At 36.5% G+C, this 13,707-nt stretch overlaps 1 protein-coding gene across 6 annotated transcripts in view; it reads right to left on the reverse strand.

Annotated features, from left to right (window-relative positions):
• The window catches only part of GABRG2 (gamma-aminobutyric acid type A receptor subunit gamma2), a 111,802-nt gene extending 103,584 nt beyond the window's left edge, over positions 1–8,218 (reverse strand). For all 6 annotated transcript variants that reach the window (XM_042992939.1, XM_042992908.1, XM_042992931.1 and 3 more), the window contains exon 1: positions 8,112–8,218. In XM_042992939.1, coding sequence (XP_042848873.1) covers positions 8,112–8,218 — 107 coding nt within the window. The remainder of the gene's footprint in view (positions 1–8,111) is intronic.
• Between the last annotated feature and the right edge of the window lie 5,489 nt (positions 8,219–13,707).

The raw sequence follows: 13,707 nt of genomic DNA on the forward strand, positions 1-13,707 counted from the left end.
TGAAAAGTAAAAAATAATAAACCTGTAAGCAACATATAATAAAATTATCTGCTTAATTACTTAAGGCTTGAAGTATAAGGAAGGAGCAAACATAGATGAGGATAAGTGGAATTTTGAGTACAAGGTTGAGGGTTGTTTGCAACATTACATTGAATAATCAGTGTAGGCCTCATTGGGAAAGTAATATTTGAGAAAAGACTTGAAGTAGGTGAACTAGCCAGTGGATACTTGGAAGAAATATTGCAAAGGTAACACAAGTTTTTAGTTAAAAAAAATTTTAATGTTTATTTTTGAGAGAGAGAGAGAGAGAGAGAGAGAGAGAGAGAGAGAGAATAGGTGGGGGAGGGGCAGAAAGAGAGGGAGACACAGAATCTGAAGCAGACTCCAGGCTCTGAGCTGTCAGGACAGAGTCTGACTCAGGGCTCAAACCCATGAACTGTGAGATAGTGACCTGATCTCAAGTCAGACCAGACACTTAATGACTGAACCACCCAGGCGCCCTGGGAACAGAATATTAAATATACTTTCCCTGTTGTCACGACCAATGTCGAGAACAGAGAAAAAATGGCAAGAAGTGTTAGGATCTCATTTAATACAAATCTGTTAGGCACCAAAAAGAGGCAGACCTTGCTAGAGAAGGCTAAAACAGGTCATGGATTCCTTTTCCTTTTCCCAGTTTGGAGCCACATAACAGATGTGTAAGGAATCAATGACAGAGGTGTTCTTACAGAAGAAGGTTATTGGCCTATGAGTAGAAAGAGCTGTGCAATTTCATATCCCCTCCTCCCATGGAGGTACTTGTTCCACTTCTATCTCAAGACAATTAAAAAAGAAGTCACAAAATCCACTCATAGATGTCCACTGTGAGAGAAAACTAAGGAGGGCAATTGCTATCCCTAACAGAAAATTGCATACCTGCTTTAGTGCTCCCTGAAACAGAGTGGATAGAGAACTCTTAGGTAAATTTGGCCTTTATTCTCTATAATCTGAAGAGTCTAAATGACTAGCCTGATTCTTTCCTGAAGAAGTCTAAAGGTAATAGGCTTGTTTGAATGACCCAATAGTGAATAGAGTTAGAAAGATCTTCACTTCCACAATCTGACAGGGAGTTTGCTAAGTCTATCAGTTCATATTTTCTTCCTCCCTCACTCCTTCCCTCCTTCCTTCTTCCCTCTCTCCCTCCCTCCCTCTCCTCTCTGCCCTTCCCATGAATGCCAAAACAAATGAATGCCAAAACAAAACAAAATCATCTTGGAATTGTCTTTAAAAACTGTCTATCTGGTGAGATGATGCCAGCAGGGAATCAGGGTGGATATATTTTGGAGTGGAGCTGAAGGGGTGTCATCCAACATCAGCCATCATATAGTATAATTCATGTCAGGGAATAATGTGATGCTATAGGTCCCCAAAAGTGGGGAGGAGAAAGAGGGTATCTTCATAGAACCCATCCAATCTCCCCATGAAAGAATAATTCAACATTTAGGTATCTGTCACCCAGATAATACTAATTAAGATCTTTCTCCTCCTTTAATTATCTTCTATCTTTCCACTCCAATCTCAAAAAATAGTCAAAAACAGCATAACAAGAGCATAACAAACATAACAGCATAACAAGCATAACAAAAACAGCATAACAAAAAATAGTCAAAAACAAGCATAACAAGCCAAATCCTAGGTCAAGCCTGATCAAAAGAATAGAAGAAAAAACAAAACAAAACTCACTGGGAGGTTGAAAGATCAATTTAGATGAGAGTTTAATACCTAAAAACAAGATTATTCTAAACTCTAAAATAAAGAGAAAACTTATAGGATTTGTCTTAGATATTGTCCAGGTGTGAGGAAAAGAGATTCAACAGATGAGGTTTGAAGAGAAACACAATTTCTAGGCTGTACATAGCAAGTTCAATAAATCTGTTATTGGGAGGTTCAGGCAAATTTTAAGTATCATCTCCTAAGAGAAGACATGAAATTAAAGATCTACAAAAATCCTTAGGAAAAAAATAATGAAAGACGAAATCGAGGCAACTAAACTAAATATTCAAGCAGAAATAATATTACTACTTCAATATCTGGGTATCTATGTTCAATATGTTAATATTTAAGGTTGACATTTTAATCACCTCAATCATACAAGCAACTGCTTAATTAACTTTGGCATATGATAGCTTAATATCAAAGTGCTTAAGCTTTAATTTCCAGAGGAGTATGAACTTACACCTAGAAACTGGGGCTTTATTTTTTTTCTGAGAATTTTTGCATGCACATTCTTTTCTCTGGTCTCATGAGTTTGATAAGGAAAATAATATTTTCTTTGTGAAAGCTGTAGGAAATGAGATATGGAGAAGTTAAGGGACTAGTCTGAGTCTTCTTGAATATTAGTTGTACAGCAGGATTAAAACTCCTCTAATCACATTCTTAGGGCAATAATCCAAACTACACAAGTATAGCCACCCTTTTGCTTTCTAACAGTAAGAAAATACTTGGATTGTTTTGAGATATGAAAAGCCTCTCTAGTTGACTTTACTGGGAGGGTTGTTTGCTATTCATTTCTCCCATATTCTGGAGAATAAATATCCTTTAAAAGAAAATAAAAAACCCTTCTTTAAGTTACACATTAGTGGCTTGGAGTAAAAATAAAATTTAACTCCAAATCATATTAATCCCTATAGTATTGTGATAAGATTGCAAAATATGGTAATAATTCTATATCATTAAAAAATCATTGTATAACTCTATAGATAAAATGCCATGTAAATGCTAAATAAGTAGCACTGACATTACACTCTCCACCCATTAATAAGGAAAACCATATGAATAGCAAATAAAATAATAGTGGGGAAAACAAGAATACTTTTAAGCAAAGATCCTTTGTAATCATTGAAACCCTGCCATGAACACAAGTTTGGTTGTAGAACCAAAGTCTATGTAGTAAGACCAATATGTACTTGTTCCCTTTCAATTACAAGTATGTGTCATTCCAGGGGCACCTGGGTGGCTCAGTTGGTTGAGTGTCTGACTCCGGCTCAGGTCATGATCTCGCTGTTCATGAGTTCGAGCCCCACATCCGGCTCTGCGCTGACAGCTCAGAGCCTGGAGCCTGCTTCAGATTCTGTGTCTCCCTCTCTCTCTGCCCCTCCCCACTTGTGCTCTGTCTCTCTCTGTCTCTCAAAAATAAACAAATGTTAAAAAAAAAAAAACATTTAAAAAAAGTATGTGTCATTCCAGCAAAGTCTACTTGTATTTCAACAATGAAAAGCCCGTTTTGGAATGGCTAGGAAACTGTGGCAGTGACAAGGAGCCAGAGCCCTACTAACATATTTACAACAAAGATAAAGTCTCCAAAGTTAGCATTATTTCCCTTCAATTTGAAAAATTCTTTTTTTTTTAAGTTTGTTTATTTTCAGGGGCACCTGGGTGGCTCAGTCAGTTGGGCGTCCGACTTCAGCTCAGGTCATGATCTCACAGTTCGTGAGTTCAAGCCCCAAGTCGATCTCTGTGCTGACAGCTTAGAGCCTGGAGCCTGCTTAAAATTCTATGTCTCCCTCTCTCTCTGCTCCTCCCCCACTTATGCTCTGTCTCTCTCTCTCCTTCAAAAATAAGTAAAAACATTAAAAAATTTTAAGTCTATATATTTTCAGAGAGACAGAGACAGTGCAAGTGGGGAGGAGCAGAGAGACTGAAAGCGAGAGACAGAGAGAGAGAGAGAGAGAGAGAGAATTCCAAACAGGCTCCATGCTACCAGTACTGAGACCAATGTGGGGCTTGAACTCATGAACTGTGAGATCATGACCTGAGCTGAAATCAGAAGTCGGATGTTTAACCAACTGAGCCACCCAGGCACTCCCAACTTGAAATTTTTTTGACATGGAAGCAAATTTCAAGTGTATAGAACAGAGACCTGTATCATTAAGTATTCTGTAGTTCAAATATTTTGAGGAGATTATTCTAAATGAAGTCTAAGATATCAGACAGACATTTATGTAACTATTTAAATTAAAAGCCAATTCTTAAATTCCTGCCTATAAGTCAAATATTTTGTGTAGATGGTGATGGGCAGCTGGATTTTGAGAAATACTGGGTGATCATATTTTTCTTTTTTCTTTTTTTTTCCAGGTACATGTTTGCCCCAGGGTAGACTGTTTGAAATTTTACACCTACAACTAAGCAATTAACTATGCTGAGTAAATTATTTTTCTTCTAAATAAAGCCAAGTGGAGGATTTAGAAATATAGGAAAGAATAAGGTTGTAGCTAGAGATGAATTCTGTTAACAAACAGGGTTATAGTGAAGAATCACAAGATCCTCTCTACAAGCAGGATCATAGCCTGTTAAAGTTAAAACTATGAAAAAATTGGTTATGGGTCAAAATCTTTAGCAGCTCACCGTAACAGTCACCTGAAGCATTTCTGTTCAGGGAACAGCTAAGAACAGAAAATATTTACAAGTCTTGAACTCAGTTTTCTTCTTTTATAATTCAGTGTGGGGCACCTGAGTGGCTCAGTCAGTTAATCATCCAACTCTTGGTTTCAACTCATGATCTCAAGGTCCGTATAGGTTCAAGCCCCAAGTCAGGCTCTGTGCTGACAGCGTAGAGCCTGCTTGGGATTCTCTCCCTCCTTCTTTCTCTCTCTGTCTGTCCCTCCTCTGTTCATGTTCTATCTCTTTCAAAATAAACTCAAAAAAATAAAAAAATAAATTAATAAATGAAATAAAATTCAGTGCTCAAACTTCAAGGTAAGGGTTATATTTAATATCAAAAAGTTAATCAAATTCATGTCTATTCAATCTATCCTTGAAAAAAATTATGTTATAAAAATCTTACTTTATTCTGATAGATATAAAAATATATTTGCTTTTAACACTTATTCCTATTTATTCTAAAAAGTTTCTATTACATTAAAATTTCTATTTCTTTTTTCTTGTTAGGGTATCTTTACTCTGAGGTGAAATGTAGTTACATTGAAAGAGTTTATAAAATTGTAAAATTTGTTTTAAAACCTGTATGTATGAAAAGTTGTACATGGAGTGTATGTAGTTTGTGAATATAATTACACACACATTCACACATGTATGCATATTTTATTTTTTCAGCCAATGTTTACTCACACATGAGTTGGGTTTACTAAAATTATTTCTAGGTATTCCTTATCCTTTGTGGTTTATATAATATGCCCAATGTTACAAATGAAAAATTCTGTATATGAATTGACTCATTATGCTCAGTTGAGTAATAAAATAGCATTAATCAAAGCACTTGTAAATATTAAATATGGTGATAAATAAACTTCTAGAAATCCGCAAAGTAAATACCACTTTTTTTCAATGTGGGTCTAGGGTACTTATTGAAAGTGAATATTCCTGAGATCCATCCCAGAAATAAAGATTGAGAATCTTTCAGTGTAGGGTTCAGGAATCTCCATTTTGGTAAGTTTTTTAGGTGATTCTTATGACAGCACTATAAACAAGATACAGGACAGTTTACATAACTCTGAGTTTCAGAAACTAATATTTCCCACACAAGAAGAGATATTAAGTGCTAACATCCTCATCCCAATGCTTTATATCCTCTTTGTTTTCCTTTGGTATAAACACAACATAATAAATTTAGTCAATTTAATAAGGGGTAAAAACTTATTCTTTGCACGTATATAAATGAAAAAGTCAATTAAATATTTGTTTCTTAAAGTTCCCTTCAACTTTCTAGGTGGTTCTACTGCCACTATTTACCCCCCAAACGTCTTTTAAATTGGCTCCTAAGATCCTACATTTTCCCAGATGCTTTTTTGTCCTCCTTTAGAATCAGCTTTAGACATCAAAGCTTCTATTTCCATCCGGCCCTATTCAGCCACTCAAATGGCTTTTTTTTTTTATGAGATTGCAGCAAACTAAAACTCTGATCACATTCTCTGCACTAAACTGCAATGACTCCATTCCCTCTCATTACTGAGAAAATATGCAAATCCTCCTATTGGAGAGTTTACATTACACATTATTTACATTATTTAGAGCTATCTAAAAAGCTCATCTACTAAGCAAAGAATTGAAAATTAAAATGTATCACTAAAGTTTTACTTTTTATATAATATTGGAAAAGTCAGAGCTGTGGCAACAAAAAGGCATGTTAAATATGATACTATTATGAAAAATAATAAAATTATATATTTTTCATTAAAATAAGGCTATTGGAGATAAATAAGAATATCTTCATTGATTTAGTTATAAAATTGTTTACTAAGATAGACATGAAGAGAAGGAAAGACATATTTCCCTATGTCCTGTCTAGATTTCAATCCACAGGTTTCATAAATGGTAACAATATGAGAATGATATTCTATCCATAAGCAACTATCAACTCTTTAATTCCTGAGACAAATTAAGAGCTACACAAAACACTGAACAGAAATATATATGCATAATTTTTAAATAGAAAAAATGATTTTCCAGGATTCCACTCAAATGTATTGCATAGAACAATTTCCAGTGAAAGGTAGTATACACTTCTGAGAAAGCTACCTAATCTTATACTCTTAATGAAAACACATTCTATTTTTATAGTAAAGAACAAAGGTATGAAAAGTGCTGAAAGAATTAAGTAGAACCTGTCTCTGCTTAAAAACTCCAAAAAAAAAAAAAAAAGGCTTTCACTCCTTGTTTTCCCTGTGTCTCTTCTTTATCAGAAGTCTTTATCTGCCAATACCTACCCTAGAGAATGGAGGACCAGAGAAGTTAACTAGAAAATTTTGATAAAATAAAATAAAAGTTTAACCCTCATGCCTTTTGTCTTCTTTTGCCACAACTACTACACAAGAGTATCAACTCCCACAAAAACCTTAGGGCAATGACTTGATTTCTTCTATAGCCAGTTTTCTTCTCTTCTTTTTGTGGGATGCTAGGTGGAGGAAGATAAGAGTAATTCTTCCAGAGCTTTACTTCAAAATGACAGTATAGAGGAAAGTAAGAAATGTAAGTAGTGGACTTCTAACTTGACTTTGGCCCTGGCTAGAAATCCTGAGGGTATGTGTACGTGAGGTCCAGGGGCTATTCAGGTGTGTAGATAAATGATGATCTATAGGTGGAAGAATATTCTCCTGATACTTTTGGTGCAATGAAGTTCAGGAAAATTTGGGTGCAAAGCACTTCAGAGCATATAATTGCTCAGTGTTTTTAGGAATTCATCTTCCCCTTACCCATTTTCCATTTAGTGCAGCAAGGCTTTAAGGTATCAATGCATAACTTCACAATTTTGGCTTAACATTTACTTCGTTCAGCTTATTTTTCAACACTGCAGCAAGATCACCTCTTTTCTAGCCATATATCCTCTATAAATTCATCAACTACATTATCCACCCCATGCCCCAGTCCTCCTCCCACCTCCTGGAGGGTGTAGAGAAATCAGAATAGCCCCACCACCACCACCCCCAGAGGTTTTTAGTGCTCTCTGGCTCCCTTGGCCTTCTGTCTGCACTATAGGGATGTCCTGTATAGAATTAGAGATGTCCTATGGGATTAGATAAGCTTCTTTTCCTTTTGGCCCTAACTGGGACTGCTGTCCCTGGTGCTGAACCATGTCTGCCCATCAGGGAATCTGCTGCTAGGTCAATGGGGCTGAATAGAAAATCTGGCTGACTGATCTTAAGAATGTCCAGGTGCAGGAGCAAGCAATACTTTGGTGTACAGGAACAGAACCCCTCCCTGCCACATACACACATCTCCTGGGTGTGATCCAGGATCCCATTTGCAGTTTTCTGCTCTAGACCCCCCACCCAAAATGCCTCCAACATGGCCTCAATTGCCGGCATGTATCAGTTCAGCCCACCTCCATATCAGATTGCAGTATTATCAAAATGCTACTCCCCAAATACAAAGTCTTCATGACGTTAGCTTTTCTACTCTAAAACAAAACAAATAAAATCAAAAAAATTAAGAAATAAATGAAAGTGACCTTCCTCTTTTCTCCCTCTCTTTTCTGCCCCCCTATTTTCACATTCCCCTCATTTATAACCCTATATCCCAGAACAGTGTTTAAAATCTGGGTGGTCTCCCGATTTCCACATCCCTCCCCCTCCCCCACGTCTCCGGAACAAAACAACGCTGAAAACAGCACATCTTACCCGGGGTAGAGCGATAGCAGGAGCAGAATCCACACCGTCATTTTCTGTGAAAATACAGGAGTCGAGTAGTCTGAGCTTCCTGTGCTCCATATATTTGTCGGACTCATCGCTTTTTTTCCTCCTCTGCCTCTAGCCTCTTGGGTGCAAAAGGATCCCTCCCCTTTGTATTATTATTATGCTTATGATCTGATGGTGGCTCCCCCCACCTGCCTCTAGTAGGTCCCTTCACTGAGATGCTGTGTTGCCATCAGCTCTGGGAATTAATATTCAGGGGGCAGAAATAAGATCAACACAAACGCTTGCAGATACCATCAAAGCGTCAGCTCTGGGAGCGGCTTCCAAGACTAGGGGAATAATGTATTTGAGGCAGGGGGAGGGTACAGGGAGAGACGCACACCGAGACAAATAAGGGAGAGAGATGCGCGCACACTCTACACATACTCCTGCCCCTGACACTTACACATACTCCCCCGGTCCATCGTTTTAGGATTATTTGTTTGCTGTTTTGATTTTTTTCTTTTAGTGAGGGCAGGCAGGGCTAAGGCTGTGTGTGTGTGTGTGTGTGTGTGTGTGTGTGTGTGTGTGTGTGCTTAAAAGAAATTTAAAAAAAAATCAAAGAGTCTCTGCGCAATTAACTATCACGCAGATTAACTATGAGGTCAAAGTGGAAGTGATGCACGCTGCTGCAGCACGAATTAACACATGCGTGGTGTCTTCCCAGCGCTTTTAAACTCCTTACTGCACACACAAGCATGCAAAGACTGACTTTCATGGGAACGAGAGATGCTTTAGCAAGCCCCTAAACTATATCACCAGTGACAGAAGGTTTGTCTCATCAGATCTGCCAAGAATCCTTATTAAAATCGTGAAGTCTTAGAAGTCACGGTTACACTGTAGGAGGAGGAGGGGCAGAAGTGGGGGATGGGGGAGGAATGACCGTTTCTCTCTAAATCTCCCTGTAGGGAAACAGATTTGGTGAATTTTCCATTTGAATGAAGGGAGAAAACATTGATAGAATTAAAAGACAAGAAAAAATTCTATGCTCCCCAGGATTCACTCCTCCCTTTTTTGTTCCCCTTCCCCAGTGAAAATGTAAAGACACAAACACTTGAAGGATGAAAATAATTACACTGAGATAGTTGTTTAAGTAAAGAATATAGACCACAAAATAGTGGCTGCTTTTTGAAGAGAGTTGGTCAAAGGGGAAAGGTCAAGAGGACATTTAATAATGTAAGGAGATTTCTATTCACTGTGTGGGAATTGCCTTTTTTGTTGTTGTTGTTCTGCTTGGTGACAATCCTGAAAATTTCTGGGGTGGATGAGTCGTGTTAGCATGCTTCCTTCTTGCTTAGAATGTTACCATGGATACTGATACATGGGAGATATCCCTCTGTGCCATCCTAGTTCATCTGCCACAGAGGAAACCCCATTACTCATCATAAGAAGAAAGTGAAAATTGTTTCAAGTTTCCAGTAGAGTCCAGACCACAGAAAAGATGTTTATGAACAGATACAGGTGAAGAGGACTAATAAGATGCCTTGTTGCCATATAGCAGGGAGTCATTTCAAAACCAGTGGCTTTTCTACAGAAAGTCTTCCAGGTGGGGAACTTGAGTAAGGAGTCCAGGAGGCAGAGGAATAGAATATTCCAACCACAACCCTAAACTCTGCCCAAGGAAAGCAGAGAGAATTGATAGAAGTTGAGGAAATTCATTCTGACAAAGAAGCAAATAGGGTCTAACAGACACCTGGAATCCTAAAGGCCTTAAAAATCTGCCTCATTTTATGACATTTAAACAGAATCCAGTCAAAACAATAGTCACAGGAAGCAGGCAAGTGACTTCTTTCTATTGTTATTAAAATGGAGAAAAATTATAAATCTCTGTCTTTGTAATTTTCTTGTTCCTTGCTATACTGTGAAGAACTTTGGCCCTCTTTGTTTACATTTATTTACAAAAAGATGCTAGGTTGTTAATAGTTGTATCTTTGTTTTGTTTTAATTTTTGATGTTTATTTGTTTTTGAGAGAGAGAGAGAGGGAGAGAGATAGAGCATGAGCAAGGGAGGTATAGAGAGTCAGGGAGACACAGAATCCCAAGCAGGCTCCAGGCTCTAAGCTGTCAACACAGAGACTAAAGTGGGAATCAGGTTCGAGCCCAGGAACTATGAGATCATGACCTGAGCCAAAGTGGGACACTTAACTTACTGAGCCACCCAGGCGCCCCAGCTGTATCTCTGTTTTTAATGAAGATATCCTACTGTATCTTTGTAGGCTAAGGCTAGATGCCTACCAAAACCAAGCCAATAAGATAAATGAAAGAAAAGGGCTGTGTTTCTGAATAACTTAAGGGTTGGAAATGATACACATTGAAGTGTTCACACCCCTTCTGAATGGAGTTGCCACTGCTCTGTTCTAGTTAGAGTTGCCAGAGGAAATGGAAATAAAATTATGAGAAATGTTCCCATTTTTAAAACACAAAGGAAGCCACACCAAACATATGTAGGCCACTAGCTTGCAAATATTGTTTATAGCACATGAAAAATTGATGTGACAATTCTGTCTTCTATATTTCCAATTTTGCATCTTAAGGTTTTTTTCTCCTGAGTTTAGTGACAAGCATATTAACCTGAGAGAATGAATGCTATCATATTCCCAAAGTAGTAATTCATATATTGATCCCTTATCAGTATCATAACAGTCTCTGTAAATTCTAATCTATTTTAATAACGGAACACCTTTCAGCATATTAAAAGAATCTGTGAAATTTTACTTTTTTAAAATTTTTTATAGCATTTGTATACAATTTTACCTGCCCTATTCCTGGCTAGGCTTCAGTTTGCCTCTCAGGACCTTTCCTGTCTGGTGAGTACTCTGAAGAAAATTATTTTAATATATTTTCTAAGATTTGCAATACATATTATATTCACTGGTATTTGGAAGACACCTTATCCACTAATTTATTTTTTAATTACCTTTTAGTTACATTTATTCTTGCCCATTTTTAAGAAAATATGTTTATAACACATATTTAAATAACCATTATTTGGTAATTATGATGCTTATACTTTCATTGTAAATAATATATGTATACCTATGCAAATATGCATTTATATTAAAATTTTAAAATTGTTATAAAACAGAAAAAAAACTACTACCTGATTCTGTCATCTAATGAAGCCATTGTCAATATGTTTGAGATTCTTTTTGCAGTTTAACTTTTTCTGAATAAAGTTTTATTTTTACTAATAACTTGACATTATTATTATTATTATTATTATTATTATTATCAAAAGTGAATTATGAGGTCAAAAGTTGGACCAGTTTGGTTGTTGATAGCAAATCTCTTAACACTTGGGAAATCAAAGTATATTACTGCAGTTCTAGTCCTGGTAATGTAGAAATTGGCTAGCCATCCTGCATGCTAAAAATTATAAGTAGTGGACAAAATATTAAACAAACTGTGTAAAGTACTAGAAAGTTACCAAAGCAAGCAGAAAGTGTTGAACATCTGACCACAGAAAGATGAAACTGAATTGGATGAGATGTACAATTATGTGGCTTTTCCACAGAGGGCGGTTAAAGGATGACCAACTTGTCCCTATTAGCCACCAATTTGCCTGATTTGAGCATGGGAGGTCCCACATGCCAGGAAAACCCTCAACCCCAGAAAGGATGGCTAGAATCAGAAGGCAGCAATCTTATTAGTTTGAGTTTCCAAAGAAGGACATGGGGATGCATGAGCTGCTCAAGCTGAGGGGGAAATCACAGAAAAAAAAATAACAGAGAAGTAAGAGTCAAAATCTGTAAGCAAACTTCCCTTACATGTTTGTTTTGGGGTGAAAGACACCAAAAATCCTGGAAAAAAGTTAAAAACAGAAAGACTTAAAAAGCTAAGCCAGTGTTTCAGCTGCGACTCAGTGCAGGAGAGACTGAGTTTGGAATTTCAATCCACCAAGTTAGAGGATCATAATAAATACATCACACTTTTCTTAAAAACCCTAGAAGGACCATGACCCTTCTCTGCTGTAGGAACAGGATTTGTTCTAAGCCTAAGGACAAAACTGAAACTAACCTGAAAACAATATAGAACTAATCCTGCCCAAGATGAAGGCCATTTGTCAAAAATTTAACTCCTAATAAAACAAAAATCAACATTCTTCAGAGGACTATTAAAAATCAGAATGTTGATAACATAGAAATTGTATTGATACATAGTAAAATTGTTTGATTCATGATAAAAAAATAAAGACATTCTAAGTCTTATACATACAGGATAATAGGACACATATTTTTTAAAAATAGCATTCAATATAAACAAAACCTGAGATGTAATTTGCAAATAAGGGATATTCAGTCAACTAATTTTATCATGATAGTTATGTGGTCAGTGAGTGTACAGGAGGGACTCTCAGCAAAGAAATAGAAACTACTTTAAAAAATAGAAAATTCTAGACCAAAATGTATAATACCTGAAAGGTATGGGTTTTAATAACAGATTGACAATTGCAGAATGGAAGCAATAATCAGTAGAATTAAAAATAGATCAATAAAAATTATCTGACATAAAAATCACAGAAAAAATATTGAAAAAAATTTAAAAGAGCTACTAAAATCTGTGTGACAGTCTCAAGCCTCCTAATAAGCTATCGTAGAAGGAGAAGAAAGTAAAGCAGAAACATATTTAAAGTAGTAATAGCCAAAAGATTTCCCAAAATTGGTAATAAAAAATTTATTATAGATCCAAGAAGCTCAGTGGACTCCAAGCAGAGTAAACATAATGAAAAGTACCCCTGGGAACTTTATAATCACACATATAAAATCTAAAGGTTAAATGAATATTTTGAAAATATTCAGAGAACAGTGAAACACTTTAATTGCTAGAGGTTAACACTGCAATGATGGTTGACTGATCAAAACAGTTTGGGGCAGGAAACAGTGGGTGACATCTTTAAAGTGCTGAAAAAAAAAGTATATATAGAATTCTATATCCAGTAAATGGATCCTTCAAAAGTGAACCCCCCATAAAAAAAAGACATTTTCAAATAAATGAAAGGTGAGAGAATTTGTCACCAGCAGAGCTGCGACAGCATTAATAAAGTAAATTCTTCAAGCTGAGGGAAAGTGATACCATATAGAAACCCAGATCTACACCAGTGAAGAGTGTTGAAAATGGTTAATATGTGAGAAAAAAAAAACACATACCTTATTGTGTTTCATGTAAAAGAGACCTTTTTCTTTCTTTCTTTTTGTTTATTTTTATTTATTTTCAGAGAGAGTACTTGTGCACACTGGGGAGGGGCAGAGAAAGAGAGAGGGAGAAAAAGTCCCAGGCACTGACTGTGAAGCCCAATGCAGGGCTCATACTCACGAATGGTGAGATCATGACCTGAGCTGAAACCAAGAGTTGGTTGCTTAACTGACTGAGCCATCCAGGCACCCCAAGAGACCAGAATTTTAATGCAAAATTATAACAGCTCATTCTGGAGTTAATAACACATATGTGTATAATAGCACAAAGTATCTCAGAGATGGGGTTAAGTAAATTACACTGTTCCAAGTTTCTTCCATTTCATGAAGTGACATAATAGCAACTATAA

The sequence above is a fragment of the Panthera tigris genome, chromosome A1, assembly GCF_018350195.1.
Source record: "Panthera tigris isolate Pti1 chromosome A1, P.tigris_Pti1_mat1.1, whole genome shotgun sequence".
Taxonomy (NCBI): domain Eukaryota; kingdom Metazoa; phylum Chordata; class Mammalia; order Carnivora; family Felidae; genus Panthera; species Panthera tigris.